Source organism: Equus caballus, chromosome 14 (genome assembly GCF_041296265.1).
Source record: "Equus caballus isolate H_3958 breed thoroughbred chromosome 14, TB-T2T, whole genome shotgun sequence".
NCBI lineage: Eukaryota > Metazoa > Chordata > Mammalia > Perissodactyla > Equidae > Equus > Equus caballus.
In genome coordinates, this window is record NC_091697.1 from 109,185,871 (window position 1) to 109,207,620 (window position 21,750).

Genomic DNA, 21,750 nt, shown 5'->3' on the forward strand with positions numbered 1-21,750 from the left:
ATAAATTGGACTTGCTCAAAATTAAGAACCTTTATGCATCATAGGACACTATCAAGAAAGGGAAAAAATAGGCCACAGAATGGGAGAAAATATTCAAAATCATCCATCTGATAATAGACAACAGATCACCTATCTGATATGTGCTAGTACCCCGCACAATGAAGAGCTCTAACAACTCAAAATCAAAAGACAAATAACCCAATTTAACAATGCACAAAGGATTTGAACAGATATTTCTCCAAACAAGATATACAGAGGGCCAATAAGCACACGAAAGGATGCTCACCATCATTGGTCATTAGGGAAATGCAAAACAAAACCATATGAGATACCGCTCCACCCACTTTAGGATGGCTATTATGGAAAAGGTGAACAATAACAAGTGCTGGTGAGGATGTGGAGAAATTGGAACCCTCGTACATTGTTGATGGGAATATAAAATGGGGCAGCCACCGTGGAAAACAGTTACCATTTTAGAATGTGCAGTGTAGTGGTTTTAATGTATTCACAAGATTGTGCAACCATCACTACCTAAAAGTTAAACATAGGGTCACCCTATGATCCAGTAATTCCACTCCTAGGTATACACCCAAGAGAAGTGAAAACAGACGTCCACACGAAAACTGGTACATGAGTGTTCACAGCAGTATTATTCGTAATAGCCCAAAGGATCAATGGATAAACATCGTCCAATGTGTGCTTGATCAGTCCAGACACAATGGAGTATTTTTCAGTCATAAAAAGGAATGAAGTACTGACACATGCTACAACATGGATGGACCTTGGAAACATGCCCAGTGACAGAAGTCAGACACAAAAGGCCACATATCATATGACTCCATTTACATGAAATATTCAGAACAGGCAAACCCAAAGAGACAGGAAGTTTAGTGGTTTCCAGGGGACTGGGGAGTGAGGGACAGTGGGTATGGGGTTTCTTTCTGGGATGATGGAAGGGTTCTGGAATTAGATGGTAGTGATGGTTGCACAACCTTGTGAATACATGAAAACCACTACATTGCACATTTTAAAATGGTGAATTTTATGGTGTGCAAACATCTAAACACTTTAAAATCCCAATAGAAAAGACAATTTACGTACAGAGAAGCAAAGACAAGAACGACATCATACTTCTCAGTGGAAACATGCACGCTAGCAGCTGGTGGAGCCACATCACTCAAGTATGGAAAGAAATACTGTACCAGCAAAAATATCTTTCAAAAACAAAAGCGAAATAAACACATTTTTTCAGACATACAAAAGAAAGAATTCCAGCATACCCATACTACAAAAAATAATGTTAAAAGACATCCTTCAAGCAGAAAGTAAGTGACACCAGATGGAAATCTGGATGTACACAACAGAATGGAAAGCATGGAAAGAGAATGGCCTGCAAAAATAGATAAGATGGGTTCTTATTTAAGGTGATCAACCTGTTGTTATTGTTGTGGGGTTTTTATCATAAAGTGTTTAACCAATTCCTTGCTAGTAGACATCCAGATTAGGTTTTTATTTGCTAATATAAAAAACTACAATTCAAGAGACTTACACATATTTTTGTTCATCTAATATTTTTGGGGATGTACAGCTGTCTAAAACACTTGTTTTGGTAAAATTCTTCATGGAAAACTTGTATCATTAATATACATTTGTTTACCAGCAGCTGTAAATTGTCACTTACTGAAACCCCTGAGAATAACACTCATTATCTTTTTTAAAATCTTTGGAAGTTTGAATGACAAAATTATGTTTTTGATTTGCATTTCTTCACATATCAGTTCAACTTTTTATTTCATACATTGGCTTTTTTGTTGTTCTTTTGTGACCCTTTTTTTGTTCTTTGCTTTTAAAAAAAACCCTCAAGTTCACATGTTAGAAATGATCTTCGCCAGGTTGTTTCCTCTTTATTCTTGGTATGTTGTTCTTGTTGAGTTTTTTAACAGCTTTTTTCCTTTTTATTTTGAGAGAATTGTAGATCCTCATGCTGTTCTAAGAAATAACAGAGATCCCACGCACTCTTCACCCAGGTTCCAGCAACGTTAACTCCTCTCATAACTATAAAAGGGGACATTGATATGTCCCTTGACCTTGTTCCGATTTCACAAGTTTCACCCAAACTCCATTGAGTGTATGTGTTTAATTTTGCGCAATAAAATGCTGTTTTATCACTGCTGCACATGTCAATAACGCGTTCCTTTTCCTTGCCAAGTCTACTCCGTAGGACAGCCGTCCACAGTTTAACCATTCACCTGCTCAAAGACAGCTGGGTCGTTACCAGTTTTTGACTACTAGGAATAAAGCTGCTATGAGCATTTGGGTACAGGTTTTATTATGAATTTGTGTTTTCATTTTTCTGGGGTAAATGCCCCAAAAAGCAATTGTTGGGTTGTACGGTAACTACATGGTTAGTTTTGTGAGAAACTGCCACACTGTTTCCAGAGTGGCTGCCCCATTTTACACGCCACCAGCAGTGCATGGGGGATCCCGTTCCTCTGTGTGCTCATCTGCATTTGGGGCTGTCACCACTTCTTACTCTAGCCATCCTGATCAGCGCACAGTGACATCCCGCTGGGGCTTTGCTCTGCCTCTCCCTGACGGCACATGATGCTGAGCACCTTCCGTGGGCCCAGCTGCACCTGTGCACCCTCCCACAGAATGTCCCGACGTGTCCTTTCTCCTATCCTAACTGGATTTGAATAATATTTTACTGTTTAATGTTGAGCATTCTTCATACACTTTAGAGAAAAGCCCTTTATTAGACCTGTGGTTTGCAGATACTTCCTCCTTCCTAACACCGAGTCTTTCTCAGAGCAGGAGTGTTTAACTCTGAAGAGGTCCAGTTTACCACTCTTTCTTTCACAGGTGTTGCTTTACTACCAAGTCTCAGAAGTCTTAGGTGCTGAAGATTTCCTCCTGTTGTTCTTCTGCAAGTTTCACAGTTTTATACTTTACCTTTAAGTACGTAACCCACTTTGAGTTAACTTTCAGATAAGGTCGACGTTACTTTTTTTGCCTATGAATGTCCAAATTACTCCACACCATCTGTTGAAATTCTATTCCTTCAATTAATTGCTTTTGCACTTCTGCCAAAAATTAGTGGACGTATTTGTAGGGGTCCTGGCAACCATTCTCCATCCTGAAGCTGTCTAGGGGCCCAGCAGGAGTCACCACATTAGAACGAAGGACACCACCCACCCTTGTCACTCAGGAATTTTTAAAGGACTTAGGAGCTGCAGGCCAGGAACCAGGGATAAAGACCAAATGAGCATTTCTTGTTATCCCACAGTGACATTAACCACCCACCATGCCCTGGGGCGCCTCCAAACCTTGCTGGGCTCCTCCCCAGCCTGGATGCCTCTCAAGGAGACAAGGCTCCCACCCCACCCCAGGGGGCTCCCAGAGAACTCTCCATTGGCCACAAGACATTGAGGCCCCAGTTCCTGTCTGGCCAAGACCAACGCTCTCCTGACCATCCTCCAACCCAGCACTGTCCCTCCCAGCTGGAGTCCCCATGCCGCCCACCCTGGGGCCATCAAACCCCGGCCGTGGCACTCACGGTCCACGCGGAGCTCTGCCTTGGTGGAGGACACGCCTGCACTGTTCTCGGCCAGGCAACGGTAGACGCCCATGTCTGCCGGCACCACAGCTGTGATGATGAGCTGGTGGCCACCCTGCTGGTCTTCACTGATCATGTAGTGGTCATCCTCCTCCAGCACCCTCCCATCCTTGAACCAGCGCACACTGGGCACCGGCTGGCCCGTCACCACACAGTCGAAGCTCACAGGGTACCCGTCAAGCACCTCCTGATTCTGCAGCTCGGTCAGGAACACGGGGGCTGGGAGGGACAGGAGGGCATGCCAGGAGTTAGCCCTGGGCTCCCCCTAGTTGCCCCAGCTGCCACGGTTCCATGTGCACGATCTGCACAGCACCCATTCCCATGGGAGTGCTGCAGACCCAGTGGCTAAACGCTTCTCCCCATTCTCCAGGAGAATCTTCTCTCTGCCAGCCTGGTTCCTGAGCTACCGTGAGGCCAGAGGGACAGCAGATGAGAAACAGGGAGGAGGGGGAGGTAAAGGGGAGACCAAGGTCGTGTGGGCTGGGCATCAGGGACTGGAGATGCAAGAGTGGCTCAGAACTGGAGAAGAGAGATCTCAAGACATGATGGTGCAGGTGACCAAAACCTCTAGGAAGTCAGTATTCACGTACTTGTTTCACAGATGACGCTCAGAGAAGCTAGCTAGTCATAGGCAGAGGTGGGATGTAAGTTGAGCTCTGTCTAACCCCAAAGTCAGGGGCCTTCCCAGCCCAGTGGGTTGCATCCGTAAACGGCCTGAAGCTTGAGCCCAGCCAACTCCCCGAGTGCTCAGCTTTGCCCTTCCTCTCTCCCCACCCCAATTCAGGTGGCTTGCAGACTCACCAGCCTCTGGGGTCAGCAAGCTGGGCACTGTCTCCGGAGGTGCTGCAGGGGCTGGGGCCACCCTGCCAATGCGCATCTCCACCCCCCGAGGCCTCTGTTCCAAGAGGCTGATGTCCACTCCAATGCCCATCGTGCCAAACATCTCCTGGAAGCGGGTGGCCGCCTGCTGGGCCTCAGCAACCTCCTCGAAGCGGATGCAGATGCAGTGCTCGTCTTCATGGTAGGTCTGCCAGTCCCCAGGCTCCTCATGCTCTGCGGTGCCCTCGTCCGCACTGAGGAAGATCTCTTCATCTGAAACCTCGGCCGAGCCCTTGGTGCAGAAGAGGCGGTGCAGCCGCCGGGCGGCCCGGCGGAAGGCATCGTCCAGCTCGCCCCCGGAGGAACTCTCGGCCTCACTCTCCGTCCCGCTGACCACCACGCGGGCGCTGTGGGACACGTGGCCAAACTTGCTGCTCACCTGACAGGTGTAGTGGCCGGCGTCCGCATGGCCCAGGCCAGCGACCAGCAGAGAGCAGGTGCCGTCCCCAAGCTGGTCGATGTGGTAGTGCCGGCCGTCAGTCAGCTCCACACCATCCTTGAGCCAGCGGGCATGCACGTCCGCCTTGCTGGACACCACACACTCCAGACGCAGGACATCCCCCACCTGTGCCTCAACATCCCCAAATGTGCGGCAAAACACAGGCCCCTCCTGCTGCTTCAGCTCCTTCCGGACCTTGTAGCCCTTGAAGGCAGCCTGGATCTTCACAGCTGCCTGGTCCATGGATGGGGCACCCAGGTCCTCCACCCTCAGGTCTCCTGGCGGTGGGCACACTGTGGCCGGCTGCTCCTGCTGCTTCTGCGGCTTCTCAGACGGGGCTTCTGGGACCCCAACCTGTATGTACAGGTAAAGCAGGAAAACCGAAGCCCGGGTTGAGGAAGGATGGAGCAGGGCAACACAGGGCAGGGCTGGGAGCAGGGGCCGGTCTCCCACCCCAGCTCCACATCTCCCCCCTGCATGCCACTCTGCCTCCCTACCTGCTGGCAACCACACTACCTTCATTGAGCCGGTATGCCTGGCTCCTGCTATTGCCACAAAGCAAGCCCACCCTCCCTGAAATCAGTTCACATGGTCACCCTGGTCAGGACTGAGAGAGTTGTGAGGAACGCACCAGAGAAACCAGTTCCAGCTCTTCAGAAAAAAGTTTCAACAGCCAGGTGGATGGTGGATGGGTAAGTGGATTGGATGGATGCATGGGGGGTGGAGAGGTGAGTAGAAGGAAAAAGGATAGGTGAAGGGGTGTCATGGGTACATGATGGATAGGTGGATAGGTAGATAGTTGGACAGGTGGATGACAAACAGATGGACAGTTGAAAGGACAGGTGGGTACACAGACTGACGGATCAACGTATGAACAGATAAACAAGTGCAGAAGTGGTCAATGGATGGATAGATGGTTGGGTAAATGGATGGATAGATGAACAGATGGGTAGGTAGATGAGTGGATGAAGAGATGGATAGGCTGACAGGTAACCCTATGAATGGGTGAATGTGTGCAGGAATGGTGGATGAATAGATGGACGGGTGAGTGGATAGGTGGATGGATGTATGATGTGTGGATGAATGGACAGAAACACAGATGGATGGGTAGATAAATAGACAGGTATAAGGCTGGATAGATGGATGGGTGGGCGGATGGATGGTGGATGGACAAATGGACAGAAGCATAGATGGACGGGTGGATAAACAGACAGGTAGAAGAATGGATGGATGGATGGGTGGATAAATGAACGGGTGGATGGATGGTGGATGGATGAATGGCTGGGTGGTAGATGGATGATGCACGAATGGATGATGGATGCTAGATGATGGATGGCAGACACACAGGTGGGTGGATAGATGGAAAGATGGACAGTGGATGAACAGACAGATGGATAAATGGATGGCAGATAGGCCGACGCACAGATGGTGGATGGACAAGGCACAGATGGACAATGGATGGGTGGTGAAGATCTGAGACACCCAGGCCTCTCCTTTCAGGCAAAGCTGGAGCCTCACCTTGCTGGCCAGTGGTGAGGGGCCAGCCCTCCCGGCCTTCTTGAGGTAGGTAACCAGGGAAGGAGTGCCCGCCCGGGACTCGTCATCAGAGCTGGTGTGCGAGAGATCAGCCTCGCCAGTGCGTGTCAGCTCGTCAGCCGTGGAGTAGTCCTCGGAGAGGTCCGGGGCCACCTCCTCTGCCTCCTGCCGCTGGCGCTGCAGGCGTCCATCCTCCTCCGGCAGCTCGCTGATGGAGTCCAGCGTGGGCTCACGGCTCATACGGCGCTTCCGGGCCAGGGCCTCCCACAGCAGGTGCAGGTCACCCTCCTGGGCTGCCTCAGGGGGCAGGCTGGGCTGCATAGGGGCCTCATCCCCTGATCCCGGGGTCAGCACCACTAAGGAGGGCGGGAGACTGGTCAGCCAGGCTGGGACAGGACCAGATCCCAGACCAGCACTGGCTGCTGACCGTGGTTCCCCTCAACAGGCCTCTGCTGCTTGCCTGGCCCCCAGAGAACTCTGATGGCACAATGTTGCTGAGGTTTCAGAGGCTCTGAAGGGCCCTCTCAAAGCCTCAGTGCCCTCTGACCAGGGGAGGCCCCAGCCTTCCTCCAGTATGGAGTACGAGACCATCAGGAAAGAGAGGGCTCAGCCAAGTCAGACTGGGCCTGCCTGGGCCCTTCTGCTTCTGTTGCACAGAGGAGGCCCGGAACCCACGGGGCCTTGTCACAGCGTAGGGAGAAGACGGACACGGGGAGGCAGAGTCAGAGTCAGTGCAGGGGGGCTCAGAGTGAAGGGAGGGTTCAGGACAGGGGGAAGGGGGTTCAGAGCACAGGGGGGCTCAGAGTGCAAGAGCCTGAGGACTTAAGGGACCACAAGTGAGTACCAAGGACTACATTGGCCAGAACTCGGCTCAGGGAGAGCCTGGCCTGAAACCCAGGGATAGGGGTTCTGACAGGGGGCTGAGCCCCACCCACCTCAATCTCCTGTGGGGTGAGGAGAGCTCCCCAGGAGGACCCCGTGCATGGAGGGCCAGCCCACCCAGATGCCCCAGCCCCTCCCACGCTGGGCCCCAAGAGGACGCACCCTGGAAGGCAGCAGCCTCGGTGGAGGCTGGTCCTTGGATAGTGCCACAGCGGTACTCGCCCTGGTCCTCCGCGGAGAAGCCACGGATCACTAGCGTCTGCCGCTGACCTTGGGTGAGAACCTGGAAGCGTCCATTGGGCTGGATGGGCTCCATCCCTTTCAGCCAGAGGACCTCCCCTGCCTCAGAGACCTCGCACTCCAGACGCACTTCCTCGCCGGCTGCCACCTGCAGGCTCTCCGGAACGGTGGGCGCAGGCGCGGGCTCCAGAGGCTCTGCGGGAACAGCGTCCCGGCAGGGAGGGCGCATCAGCAAGGACGCACCCCAGGCTCCCCCGGTGACTTGGGAGGCTGTGAGCGCTCCAGGCGGGCCCCACCCTCACCAGCGGCCGAGGGCACAACTCACCGAGCCTCACCATCTGGGGCAGGTGCACCGGCTCCCCGGCGCCCGCGGGGCCCACGGCTGCCACGCGGAAGCGGTAGGTCTCCCCGGGCGCCAGGCCGTCGACCACACACTCGGGCCCCGGCACCAGCTCGTGGCACAGCCGCCACTCGCCCGTGGCCGCCGCCTTCATCTCCACCCGATAGCCGCAGAGACCACCGCCGCCGTCGCTCGCGGGCGCCACCCAGGACAGCGTCACGGAGCGGCCGCTGCGCCCCACCACCTCGGCGTCCTCGGGGGGGTCGGGGAGGCCTGTGGGGAGGGTCCCGGTCAGCCCCAGCCCCGCCCGCCCTGGGCTCTGGTCCCGGCCAAGTGTGGGCGCTGGGCGGGCCGCCTCCAGGCCTGTGAGCCGCTGTGCCCGGCGCCCGGCCGTCTCAGGGAGCCAGGGTCGTGTGCTGGAGTCACAGCGAGACTGTGTGCCTACAGCCCGCCCAGCGTGGGGGCCGCGGGGAGCCCCCAGGAGCCTCAGGGGCTGAAATTTCCCGCCCCGCCCCGCAGAGCCCTGGACCCCAGCTGCAGCGGGAGGCCCCAGCACCCACCCAGCACGGTGAGCCGCGCGGAGGCCACGGCGTCCCGGGCGGCGAAGGTGACCTCGCCTGCGTGGTGCGGCCGGGCGCGGTGCAGCAGCAGGGCGTGCTGGCTGCCGTCGGCTGTGACCGTCCAGTCGGCATCGTCCGGCTGCACTGCCGCGCCGTTCACGTACCAGGTGGCCTCGCCCACGGGCACCGCCTCGCTGAGCGCGCAGCTGAAGCGGGCCTGCCCCCCAGCCGGGACGGCCGCGTCCTGCGGGGGCTCCAGGACCTGCAGGCGCCAGCCTGCGGTGGGGGGGGGGGGGAAGGGGGGACGTGAGCGCGGGGCCGAGGGGCGGCCTCCGGCAGGCTCGGAGACCCCCAGGCCACCCCTCTCGCGGCCCCTACCTCCTGGCAGAGGAGGCAGCCCAGCCTCAGAGAGAGGGATCTCAGAGACCCAGGCCCCCACCGCGGTCACACACCCTCCCCCACCCCCACAGCGCGCGGTTCGGTGGGAGAAGCCTCAGAGACCTGCGGCCCCTCCCCGCAGCCCCAGCACCGCCCTCCGCGCGCCTCTGCTGCAAGGGATCCGGTGGGAGGGGCCTCGGAGACCACGCCCACCTGGGCCCCGCCCCCGCCCCCCTAACCTTTGACGGTGAGGAACGCCGAAGTCACCACGTCCCCCGCCAGGAAGGTCACCCGACAGCTGTCCTGCGGCCGCAGGTTTTTGAGCAGCAGCAGATGCCGCAGGCCGTTCTCGAAGTAGACCACCTCGGCGTCCTCGGAGGTGCGCACCGGCTCGTCGTCCAGCAGCCAGGTGTGGGCGGCCACCTCGGGACGGGACAGCTGGCACTCGAACAGCGCCTCGCCGCCCTCGGGCGCTTCCACGTTCTCCAGGCCGCGCACCACCGTGTTCTTGGCTGCAAGGAGGGGATGGCTCAGGGGCGCCGGCCTCTTCCGGCCCAGGGCGCCCGCACCCCCCGAAGTCACGTGGGAGAGTCTCCCCCCCATCCCCGCAAGACAAAGGGCTGAATAGAATGTGACCACAAGCAGGGCCGCGCTCGGTGTCAACGTGGAGCTGCCATGTGCCCTGCCGACACCATCACCACGTTCTGGCCCGGAGAGGTTCCTCCCTGCCTCACAGGCGAGAAGCCTCACAGACTAGAAGCTCCCAGAGCCCCAGCACGCTCGAGCCCCAGTGCGCCTTGCTGCTTCCGGTTCTGGATCCAGCCCCCTTTCCTCTGGTCCCCCAGCCAGTCCTGTCAGACTTGCCCCCTGCTGCTCACCCAGTGGAACAGAGACCTCGGCCCTAAGTCAGCACCCCTTTCTAATTCTCCTGTATACGCTGTCTGTGAGTCTAATAAGCAGCCACCCATTTTTCATGGAAGCCATGAACTCCATGTCTAGCCACAGGGGGGCTTGCCACCTCCCAGGACCCCTTCTGATGACAATCCACGTACTGCAGGGGATGCCAGTGGGCTGCGCAGCCCAGGGGGTCTTCCTGGAGGAGGTATATCTCTGAGGATGGGCATGACTGAGCTGGGCAGAGGAGGTGTCCCCGCAGGAGGAGTGACAAGAGGGGACACCAGAATGGGAATAAGGAAGGGTGTGTGGGGGCAGTGGGAAGGCAGGCCAATGGGGTGAAGAATGCAAATGGCCAGGCAGAGGACTGAGAGCAGAGGGTGAGGTCAGGTAGGAAAGCAGCACCAGGTGACCCAGGGCTGGCCTGGATGCTGGGGGGCTGGGGGTCTGGCCTTGAGCCACAGGACAGCCAGGAGCCACTGCAGTCACTGAGCTGAGGGATGGGGGCAGCCTGGCCCAACGTCCAGGCCCACAGTCCGAACTGCTCTCTGGGGTACCCCAAATGGAACCCACACACAGCCCTGATGCTCCCTCTCAGTTTGTCCACAGAGTCTACACACACCACAGGCAGGAGTGTCCGCTCTGGATGGGGCCCTGGGGGAGTAGGGGGGAGGCCATCTCAGAGCAGAGGACCGGCGGGGCCTGACCACGTCCCTCTCTGGGCCACCCTCCTGGCCCTGGGTTGCTTGCGCACACACCAGGCTCTCCCTCGTCCCAGCCCCACCCATCAGAACTGACAGTGGCCACGGGGCCTTGGGGGTGTGTCCCACATCTCCACCGAGCTCCGATGGACAGCCGAGGGCCAGCAGGATCTACAGCTGCTCTGGCCGCGACGGGAGGGGCAGGGTGATAAGGGAGCGGGCCAGGCCTGCAGTCACTGCTGGAGCTCACCTCCTCAGCTCCCATCCAAGGACATCACCGCTGCTGGGTTTCAACAAAATCCCCAACTTTACGGCAGTGCCAGCCCCGGGTGCTGCCCTGTGCCTGTTCTCCCCTCAGCCCTGCCGAGGCCCAGAAGGCTCCGCCCCAGGTGGCCACTGCCCAGCCCCTCTCCTCCAGGCTGGGCTCTCGCTGCAGGCCTCCCCACAACTTCACCACCTTGAAGGGAGGGATTTTTGTATGTTCCCTGCTGTGCCTCTAGGGGCCAAAAAAAAAATGTTTAAAAAAATTGCTTGTTGAACTCATGAGTGAATGAGGCCGGCGTGACCTCAGGCAGTCAGTGGCCTGGACCACTCCCCCATGCTCATCCCCACTTGGATGCTCCCCTCACAACTGCCCCCACCCTCCTGCTCACTCACCACCTGAACGTTTCAAATTTTCCCAAATAGGAAGTAGTCCCAGCCAAATGACACCCCCTCCCCAGCAGGGGCTGCAGCCCACTGTCCCCCGCGCCTGGTCCCCCAACTGTGTGTGGCTGCAGTGTTGCAAACAGGGATGCAGGACTGGGAGCATCCTCTGAGTGACCAGCCAGGGAAGGGGCAGAGCTGGGGTCTGAACCCCGGGCCTCAGGCAGCTCAGCCCAGTGCCTCTGCTCTAGGACACAGCCCTGCAGACCGCAGGCCTGCCCACCGCTCCGCCTTGCCTGCCTCTACCTCCCCCAACCTCCCTGGGTGTCTTGGATGCAGGTTCTTCAGTGCAGCCTCTGCCCAGGGTTATTCCAGCCACCCCGTCCTGTCAGGCTGCTTGGGGAGGGGGTCTGGGATGGGTCGGCTCAGGGCCCAGCGCAGCTTCAGCAGGATCCACCCGCTGGAATCCTGTCTTTCTAGTATGGTCACACGGCGCTGGCTGTCACTGCCTGCCATTCCACCAGGACTGCTTGGCTCAAGCCACGCCGAAGCCATGCTGGGCCTGGGCTGCCCCCCAGGCCACCTCACCTTCCACTTGCAGCAGGGCCACCACACGGGTGCCCGCGGCCTCACAAGAATAGATGCCGCTGTCGCAGGGCAAGGCCGGCCGGAAGGACAGCCTGGCCACCGTCCAGTCCTGCTCTATGATGACGCGGTGCCCGTCAGCCCGCACCTCCTGCTCGTCCATCTTCCACGTGGCCTGCACCGGCCGTGAGTACTGGCAGAGGAGCTCGGCCGGGCCACCCTCCTCCACCGCCAGGTCCTGCATGGCACTGACCACCTCCACCACGGGATCTGTCGGCCGACACGCCAGGCACGCGTCAGCTGGAGCAGTGTGACTGCAACCCGCCCGCCCTCTGTGGTCAGCATCAGCGGCTCAGCAGCAAGCAAGCTCAGGGCTACAGTGGGAACGGCACCCTCCACGGTGGCCCAGGGCCCTACACACAGGGCAAACCTTGCCCCCACTCGCCCTACCCATGGCAAATGGCACCGTTGGCTTGGCCTCCATCCACTGCGCCCCTCCTCCCCCTTAAGCCCCCCTGGAGGCCCAGGGCACATGTTGCCCCAGCAGGGACACAATGCCCCCTCCTGAAAGCCCACAGGCCTCCTCAGGGTCCACAGACTCCGCTGGGCGCACGGCACCCCCAGCCCTCTTGTCCCTCTTCCATGGGTCTCACCGCCCCCCCAGTCTCCATCCCATATCCCCCTGCCAAAATCCTAGTCAACAAATGGTTCTCCCTGCGGACCTGGGTGAACGTCACATTCACTCTGCAGTAGTGCCAAGGAGGCCTGTCAGCAAACACGCCAGGCAAGCCCCGTGAGAGGCTGCCCATGGAGCACCCGACATCCGACTGCAAATGGGTTGAGGGGTCCCTGGCAGCCCGCTGCCCTCCCCCTCAGCTCGCTCTTTCCCAGAAGAGCAAAAGACTTCGCCCAAGCCCACGGCAGGGAAGCAGTCTAGAGCAGGGACAGTGCAGGCCGCGCCGGGACCGTGAAGGGTGCCCTTGCCTCCAGGCTGCCCTCTGTGTGTGTGTGAGGGAAGTGCAGCCGAGTGGCAGCAGGTAGGCAGCAGTGCCCAGGGCCCTACAGAGCAGGTGGCATGGGTTGGCTTTCAGTTTCATCACTCCCAGTCATCATCATGTGGGACAGCAGCCTGCCAGCCACACGCACCCATGACACATGTGGAGCAGAGTCCAGTCCTGGGCCTGGCGGCCAGTCCTTGACTTCTCGCCCCGAAGACTGAAGGCAGCGTGCGGGGGCAGCAGGTGCAGAAGCGCCAGCAAGGGGTGGGGTCTCATTGGCCGATACCTTTGACCAACAACTTGGCCGTAGAGACCAGGGGCCCCGCACGGTAGGTGACAGTGCCCGAGTCGGCGACCCCCAGACCCGAGAGCTCGAGGGAGTGGAAGGTGCCGTCACGCACGGAGATGGCACTCTGGGGGCCGTCCTGCAGCAGGGTCCCATCCAGCCACCAGCGGGCCTCTGGCCCACCCGCACGGGACACCTCGCAGGAGAATGTGGCCACCTCCCCCGCAAAGACGTCCACGTTCTGCAAGCCTCGTACCAGGTATGGTGCTGCCTCTGTGCAAGAGGGCGAAAGGAGGGCAGTCTGGGTTGCCCTGGGGTCTCAGGGGCCACCCTGGGGTCCAACATGCCAGGGTGCCTGGGGTCTGCAGGGGACACCCTGGGGTCTTCAGGGGCCACTGGGGTCCACTATTTGGGGCCACCCTGGGGCTGGCATCTGAGATCTGCCTGGGCCAACTGGCCCTTCCTGCTCACAGAATGAGACACGGCAACCACCCACAGTGAGCCCGTGAGAGCTGGCCGAGCCCCCCTGCACCCCACAGCCCCCCTCAGAACACGCCTGGTTTCACCAAAGGAGGTGAGTGACCTGCATCTACCTTTGCAGAAGGCAGAATGGACATGCGTCAAGCCCCACAACTGCAATCTTTATGGGGTAGGCTGTGGGGTGGGGAGGAAGGACCATGGGGCCTGCCGCTCTGAGAGGGGGGTCTGCCTCAGGAAGTGAGCCCTCCGTCCCTGGGAGTATGGGAGCAGTTGCTTCTCCCTTCGCAGAGTGCTGTTTGTCCTGATGTCCCCTGAAGTCCCTCAGTCCCTAAGATTCTGTGGCCCTAAAGCCATGTGGTAGCTGTCCCCACCTGCCTGCTCTGGGCCCCCTGCTCGCTTCCTCCATCCTCCACCTCAGGGCAGACACAGCAGACCGGCCGAGAGCACGGCTGCCCTCGCCCCGTGGGCGAGAGGGAAGGGGAGACTCAGGGAAGGGATAGCAACACCCTAGTTGCCTGGGGCTGGGGGTGCGTCCTCCCCCGTGAGGCTCGTACCCTGCCCCCACGCTCCCCTCTGCGCACCTTCCCCAGGCCAGCCTGGGGCCCCTCGTGAAGAGGGAGACACGTCCACAGTTGGCAAAGCCCAGCTTCCTCTGCACCTGATCCCACAGCCCTGACTCCTGTCCACCAGGAGGAAGGTGAGAGGGGCAGGTGAGCGACACGCACACAGGGACCACACCACAGGGTAGCCACGTGTCCGCCCCAGGCAGCCCTCCCTCAGAAGCCCACACAGCCTTCCTCGTCGTGCACTGCCAACACCCAGCCCCAGCCCCCCACCCCCACCCTCTCCCTAGAGTGCATGTCTGTCCCCACAGTGCCTGTCATCTCCAGCACAGCTCCCAGGCTTGCCTACACGCCACCCATTGGGCACCCACGCCCACAGCCCAGTGTCTGTATGCAGACCAGCTTGCCCTGGCTGAGGACACCTGGCCAAGAGAGGGGCCAAGGCACAGCCTCAGCGGACCCAACCCAGCTCCATGCTGCCCTTCACAGATGCCCACCCTGACGAACACATGAGGTCCAGCCCTGCTGAGGACATGCAGAAAACTGACCCTCTCCCATCACTCAACTTGAGGGCACTGCACTCTGGAGCTTCTCCTGGCCCCAGAGGCCACAGAGCTGACCATGTCTGTCCATCCTCTAAAGACTTGTGGTAGGGGGCACCTGGGACTCAGGACACACACTGTCTCCAAGTCCAACTTCTCTAGTAGATTGGAGGCTCCCTGAGGGCAGTGCTGTATCTGACCTCTCTTGAGGCAGATAGTAGACAGATGATGGGTGCATGGTAGATGGGTGAATAGATGGATGGATGGTGGGTAGATGGATGGCAGATGGATGACAGATGATGGATGGATAGTGGATGAATGGATGGATGGATGGAAGGATACACAGATAAATGAATGGAAGAGGGATGATAGGTGATGGATGTATGGATAGTAGATGGATGGTGGATGGATGATGGATGGATGGTAGATGGATGGATAGATGAATCGATGGATGGTGGATGGATGGGACCAGTTTGAGAAGCTGGAGTAGGACTGCAGGGGAGGGGCACTCAAGGTCAGGCACTCAGGGATGTGCTGCTCTGGGGACAAAGTATAACCCAAGTTGAATATCCTTAAAAATCCTGTTTGCATGCCTGGGGCCAAGTACACTATGCCCAAAATTGCCCACGTGTCACAGGTACGCCGTTGCATCAGCACCTGGGAGCCCGTCGGGCGTGCAGGTGTTAACATGGACATGAGCGCATGGACCTCTGTCACAGGAGTAGCTATGTGGAGGGTGGAAATGCAAAAGGCCTTGTCTCCACCTCAGGGCCCAGGCCCACAGCAGCCGGGCTCCCGTCTCCCTCCTGCAGACAGCACTAATCCCACACAGGGATGCCCTACACCAGCATTTCTCAAATTGATCCTTACTGGTCCACCACAGTGGCCTCTCTGGCCTGTGGCTTTAGTGGTCAGGGGGTAGTAAATTGTCCCCTAAGGCAAGATATCTACTAGAAGGCTTGGGTTCCTGGCTGTACCCCCAATAGCTACTAGATGAGAGAAACACGCATACCCACAGCAGGGGAGCCAGGGGCGGGAGGGGCTGCCCACCTGTGACCTTCAACTGGGCCTCTGAGCTACACGAACCCACTTGGAAACTGATGGTTCCAGCGTCCTCGAGAGTCACCTGAGGGACAGAGATGGGGTCTCAGCCGACAACCCCATGCCAACCATCTCTGCTTGCAAGTCCCAGCCCAACCCAGCTGGAGTTGGAACCGTCCCCCTCCTGTACCCCTTGGAGCACTGTGGGTGGAGCAGGTCCCGGGGACCCCACCTTGTGCAGGGTGAGCAAGTGGAGGGTGCCTTGCTCCACCGTGATGTCATTCATCTCGTTGGCCTGCAGGGGCACCCCTCCCAGGGCCCAGCGAGCCTCCTGGCCCAAGGCCCTGGACAGCCGACACCGGAAGTGGGCATCCTGGCCCTCACTGAGCTGCACGTCCTGCAGGGGCTCCACAATGGTCACCTCAGGAGCTGCACACAGTGGGGCGTGGTGTCAGCCTCGGTGTCTGGGAGCCCCTCACTCCATCAGGAGCACCTCCCAGTCCTCGGGGTCTGTCCCCAGAACCCCCCCCCCAATTCCTGAAGACAAGTAGGAGTCCCGTTCTCTGCGTCCTCCACCTCTCGGCAGAGTCCGAAGTCTGGACTCTGACCCTCGGAGATGATGGAGTGACCACAGGCTGGGGGTGAGCCGAAATTTGCAGCAGCCCCCCAACAAGAGAATCAGGAGGCACAGCTAAGCTCAGACACCCCGTGAGCCTCCATGAAGCCCGCCACCCCCACCCCACCAGCCTGACTCGGCCCCTCAGCCCGGGATGCCCCCACCCACCCTGACACCTCGGGCCATCCCCACGTGGCCCACTCACAGGTCCACTTCCCTGCCAGTTCCCCGCCCCTAGAGGTGGACACCCCTGCGGTCTGTCTCTGCCCCACAGGCCCTGGACGTTCGGGCTCAAGCGCAGTGAGCAGGGAGACCAGCTGGCAGCTACTACCTCGGACGGTGAGCTGGGCAGAGGATGTGTGGCGGCCCACGTGGAAGGAGATAGTGCCTGCGTCCTCGGGCGTCACGCCCCTCAGCCGGAGCATGTGGGTGCAGCCACGCACAGCCACATCTGTCACCTCATTGCTCTGCAGCGGCAGGCCCTGCAGGCGCCACTGCACGTCCGTAGCCCCGGCCCGAGACACCTCGCAGCTGAAGTCCACGTCCCCGTGGGCCTGCACCTCGGCATCGATCAGCCCCCGCACGATGGTCACCTCCGGCTCTGGGAGTTGGGCGAGGAGGGTTCTTTACCAGCCAGGTCAGAGCACCCAGACAAGCTCCCATGCCCCTCCACCAGGAAGACCTCCCAAACGCTTGCATGCTCTTCTCCTGCCACAGCCTCTATTTGCCCCACAGGGCATTGCCACCAAACACGGCCCCCTCCCATGACACTGAGCTTCTGGAAGCAGAGGCTGGCTGGGGGTGGCTCTGTTTGGAAGAAGCAGGCAAGGACTTGTGGGGTGGTGGGCTGCCTCGGTTGGTCCCCACCCTGCAGCCAGCGCTCCCCTGGCTGGGACATCAGGGAAGCAAGACCTTCAGGACAGACAGGCAGGGGCTCAGAGATGGTGGCCCAGGCCAGACTGCCCACCTGCTGGTTGGGGGCAGGAGGCAGGGCAGCCTTCAGGGGCCACAGCCTCAGTTTCCCCACTGTCAACACTTCTCTGGGGGCATCAGGATGGGAGTGGTGCAGAAATGAGCAGAGAGAGCCTGTAACCCCAGGGGCCTCGCAGCCACCTCTGCAACAGCGCCTGATGGGAGGCGGGGGAGATGCTGGGGCGGCAGGTGTGGCAGGAGGGCTCACCTCCGACCCTGACGGAGGCCAAGGTCTTCTGGCCAGCCACCACACAGGCATACTCGCCCGTGTCCTTGGCCTCGAGCCCGTGGATCAGCAGCTCGCACACGGCCCCCTGGCGCCGCATCTCGAACTTGGGGCTCCCGTGCAGCTCCTCGCCCTCCTTGAGCCACCGCACAGGGGCCCCAGGCTCCGCCGTGCTCAGCTCGCAGCGCAGCCGGGCCACGCCACCTGCCTCCTGCTCCACGCTCTGCAGCTCCGTCTCGAATGCGGGCCTGAGGGCTGGGGGCCAGGGAGGGCGCTTAGGGCACTGAGCAAGCCTGCCCGCTCCACGGGGACGGCTGGGGGTGGAGCCGGGGCGGGCAGGGGCTGGCGGGCAGCTCACCACGGACCGAGAGACTGGCTGTGCTCTGCGCGTGGCCCGTGTCGCAGGTGTAGCGGCCGGCGTCCTCCTGCTCAGCGCCACGCACCCGCAGCTCAGCGACCTTGCCCTCCTGCACCATCTGGTACTTGGCGCAGGGGAAGAGCTGCAGGGAGCCCTTGCGCCACTCCACGCTGGCACCTGCGTGGCTCAGCTCGCAGCGCAGGTGCGCTGTCGCGCCCTCATCCACCTCCTGGGCCTGCAGCTCCCGGAGGAACCGCACAGGCGCAGCTACCGAGTAGGGAGAGAGCATGAGATTGGGTACAGGCGCAGCTACAGGAGGTGGGACCGTAGGGGCAGCCACGGGAGGGGGGCTGTGAGCAGTGGGGCGCAGAGCCTCAGGCCAGCTCCACCCACCCTGCGTGAGCTCATGTTCCCCCCATGGGACGCCCAGGGTGGGGCTGCAGCCCAGAGGGTCCCCCCAAAGCATGAGGGCCCTGAACGAGGGCAGGCTGGCCTCGGGGCCCACCTGTGACAGTGAGGGTGGCACTGGTGGCCTGGGAGCCACAGGTGCAGGTGTACTCGCCCGCGTCCTCCCGGCGCACATCCCGCAGCACCAGCTCTGCCCTGTGGCCCCGCTGCTGCGGCTCCCGGCGCCCATCCGCCTGCAGCTCCAGGCCGCCCTTGCTCCAGACCACGGTGGCGCTGGGCTCCGACAGCTCGCACCACAGGCTGGCCATGGCGCCCTCCTCAGCCTGCAGGCTCTGCAGCGGCTCCCTGAACACCACCTGTGGGGCTGTGGGGTTGGCGGAAGGAGGGGAGACAGGGTCAGCCCCGAGACGGGCAACCCAACACTCAGTCAGCTCTGCTGAGGGCGTAGACCAGGCATGGCCACTGGCGTCACTTCAGCCGCCTGGCCTGCCCACAGGCCCACTGCCTTGAGCTCCAGGAGGCCTAGGTGGGAGCGTGAGTCACGAGTCTGGGTCCCCTTTAAGGGAAGGAGGGACTGTGGTGAGGACCGTGAGATGAGCTCTAGATCCGGCCAGGGCTGTTGTCATGTGGCCTCTACCCAGGACACCCATGGGCAGGGCTGTGTCCCTCCAGGTCATCAGGGCAGGGGGTCCATGCAGACCCCGGGGGCAGGGCCACAACCCTCAGATCCTGACTAGAGGCTGTGAGGGATGGGGGAAAGTTGGGTGGATTGAGATGGAGAGGGCACAAGGTGGGAATTCTGTCCCCACAAAAAGCACTGGCCACATGAGGTCACTGGGATTGAGATCAGTACCAGACAATAGACAACCGGACAATGCTGTGACAGGTGAGCAGACAGGGACAGACGGAAACTGTCCAGGGCACAGAGAGGCGAGACACATGGGGAGCCAGTGGGCACAGACACAGGGAGACGAGAATGGGCACCCGAGCTCGTCCAAGAGACCACATGGAGTCTTTACCCTTGACGGTCAGCGTGGCCGAGGTCCTCTCCTTCCCGCACACGCACGAGTACTCCCCGGCGTCTGCCACGGCCAGGCCACGGATCTCCAGCTCACACACGGCCCCGTCCTGTCTCAGGCTGACTCTGTCCCCAGCTCTGAGGGTCTCAGAGCCCTTCCTCCACTCCACGGGGGCCGCCTTGCTCAGCTCACAGTGCAGTGTGGCCGTGGCCCCCTCTGTCGCTTCCTCCTTCCTCAGACCCTTGGTGAACTTGGTAGGCAGGGCTTAGGGAGTCAGAAAGACATGGTAACAATCACATTTTGAGCAGGTGGAAGACACAGGAAATGGACAGCACAGAGAAGACAGAAACCCAAGGGGACAGAGGACACGTGCTGGGGGTGCCGAGCACACGCTGTGGGCTGTGGCTTCCCTCGGCCAGTACGTGCACAGTATGGCGTGGTTCACTCCATGGCCCCTCAGGCCTCATGCTGTGTATGAATCTGGTGGGCTGGGTTGGGAGGGTCAGAAACACAGAGAGAACATCAGATTCTCTGGAAAACTCTACAGGCAGGACATGACAGGACAGAGGAAAGCACACAGACTCCAACAGGACCCAACAGTGGGGACATGAGGGGTGGGAAGTGGCCTAGATGCTGGCTTCCCACGGTTTGTACAACTGCCCAGGAGGCAGAAGGGACTGTGTGGAGTTACGGGAAGAGGGGGACACTGAGATGGGAGAGAACATGGAATGAATGCTGATGGATGTCACGAACTCAATAATTGGACACCAAAACACAGCTTGGCTCCGCCACACAGGTCTTTACCCCTGACGGTCAGCATGGCTGAGGTCCTCTCCTGCCCGCACACGCACGAGTACTCCCCGGCGTCCGCCAAGGCCAGGCCACGGATCTCCAGTTCACACGCGGCCCCATCCTGTCTCAGGGTGACTCTGTCTCCAGCTCTGAGGGTCTCGGGCCCCTTCCTCCACTCCACGGGGACCGCCTTGCTCAGCTCACAGCGCAGTGTGGCCGTGGTGCCCTCTGTGGCCTCTTCCTTCCTCAGACGCTTGGTGAACTTGGCGGGCAGGGCTGAGAGCAAGAACGACATGGACTATCACACTTTCTGAGCACACCAATGAGACAGGACATGGACAGCACAGAGATGACAGAAACCCAAGGGGACAGAGGCCACGTGCTGGGTGTGCTGAGCACACGCCTTGGGCTATAACTTCCTTCAGCCAGTATGTGCACAGTATGGCGTGGTCCATTCCGTGGCCCCTCAGGCCTCATGCTGTGTATGAATCTGGCGGGCAGGGTTGGGAGGGTCAGAAACACACAGAGAACATCAGATTCTCTGGAGAACTCTAGAGGCAGGACACGACAGGACAGAGGAAAGTACACAGACTCCAACAGGACCCAACCAGTGGGGACATGAGGGGTGGGAAGTGGCCTAGATGCTGGCTTCCCATGGTTTGTACAACTGCCCAAAAGGCAGAAGGGATCCTGTGGAGTTACAGGAAGAGGGGGACACTGAGATGGGAGAGAACATGGAATGAATGCTGATGGATGTCATGAAGTCAAGAATTAGATGCCAAAACACAGCTTTGCCAGGGCACACACGGTCTTTACCCCTGACGGTCAGCGTGGCCGACGTCCTCTCCTGCCCGCACACGCACGAGTACTCTCCAGCATCCGCCACGGCCAGGCCACGGATCTCCAGCTCACATACAACCCCGTCTTGCTTCAAGGCGACTCTGTCACCGGTTCTGATGGTCTCAGAGCCCTTCCTCCACTCCACGGGGGCCGCCTTGCTCAGCTCACAGCGCAGTGTGGCCGTGGTGCCCTCTGTGGCCTCTTCCTTCCTCAGACCCTTGGTGAACTTGGCGGGCAGGGCTGCAATGGCCATGAAGTCAGGGAGAACATCTCACTCTCTGGGGGACTCTGTGTCCAGGACAACGACACCCACAACAACCAGACAAACTGCCAAGGGCCACAGCATGAATGAGTGAACAGAGGCACAGATGGTGAGGGAGGGAAATGGAAGGAGAGGAACAGAGGACACAAGGGCTGGACATGAACATCGGGACACAGATCGGAAGGGGAGATGTGAGCTGGGAGAGACCCAGGGACCCCACATGGAGAGAAACAGATGCACACAGAGCCCAACATGGGAAAAGGTAGAGACACATGGTGGAAACGTGTAGACGCCGAGCCTCTGGTCCATGTGGGTACATGTGGTCTTTACCCCTGACGGTCAGCGTGGCCGAGGTCCTCTCCTGCCCGCACACGCATGAGTACTCCCCGGCGTCCACCACGGCCAGGCCACAGATCTCCAGCTCACACACGGCCCCGTCCTGCCTCAGGCTGATTCTGTCCCCGGCTCTGAGGGTCTCGGGCCCCTTCCTCCACTCCACGGGGGCCGCCTTGCTCAGCTCACAGCGCAGTGTGGCCGTGGCCCCTTCCATGGCCTCCTCCTTCCTCAGACCCTTGGTGAACTTGGCGGGCAGGGCTGAGAGCAAGAACGACATGGTAATAATCACGTTCTAAACATGTGGAATATACAGGAC

The 21,750-nt window shown here is 59.5% G+C and overlaps 1 protein-coding gene across 20 annotated transcripts in view; it reads right to left on the reverse strand.

Annotated features, from left to right (window-relative positions):
- The window catches only part of OBSCN (obscurin, cytoskeletal calmodulin and titin-interacting RhoGEF), a 153,988-nt gene that overhangs the window by 42,987 nt on the left and 89,251 nt on the right, over window positions 1-21,750 (reverse strand). For 15 of the 20 annotated variants that reach the window (XR_002799903.2, XM_070233572.1, XM_070233571.1 and 12 more), the window contains 19 exons: window positions 21,429-21,692; window positions 20,813-21,076; window positions 20,009-20,272; window positions 19,205-19,468; window positions 18,283-18,549; window positions 17,778-18,044; window positions 17,402-17,674; window positions 16,553-16,822; window positions 15,838-16,034; window positions 15,615-15,690; window positions 12,980-13,252; window positions 11,699-11,965; window positions 9,110-9,382; window positions 8,493-8,768; window positions 7,918-8,205; window positions 7,515-7,787; window positions 6,453-6,826; window positions 4,418-5,288; window positions 3,557-3,835 (listed from right to left, as the gene is read on the reverse strand). Coding sequence is in view for 19 of the 20 variants with exons in the window: in XM_070233572.1 (XP_070089673.1) it covers window positions 3,557-3,835; window positions 4,418-5,288; window positions 6,453-6,826; window positions 7,515-7,787; window positions 7,918-8,205; window positions 8,493-8,768; window positions 9,110-9,382; window positions 11,699-11,965; window positions 12,980-13,252; window positions 15,615-15,690; window positions 15,838-16,034; window positions 16,553-16,822; window positions 17,402-17,674; window positions 17,778-18,044; window positions 18,283-18,549; window positions 19,205-19,468; window positions 20,009-20,272; window positions 20,813-21,076; window positions 21,429-21,692 (5,580 nt within the window). In the remaining variant the exon portion in view is untranslated. The remainder of the gene's footprint in view (window positions 1-3,556; window positions 3,836-4,417; window positions 5,289-6,452; window positions 6,827-7,514; window positions 7,788-7,917; window positions 8,206-8,492; window positions 8,769-9,109; window positions 9,383-11,698; window positions 11,966-12,979; window positions 13,253-15,614; window positions 15,691-15,837; window positions 16,035-16,552; window positions 16,823-17,401; window positions 17,675-17,777; window positions 18,045-18,282; window positions 18,550-19,204; window positions 19,469-20,008; window positions 20,273-20,812; window positions 21,077-21,428; window positions 21,693-21,750) is intronic. The other 5 variants (XM_023618299.2, XM_070233577.1, XM_070233575.1 and 2 more) reach the window with 3 other exon arrangements.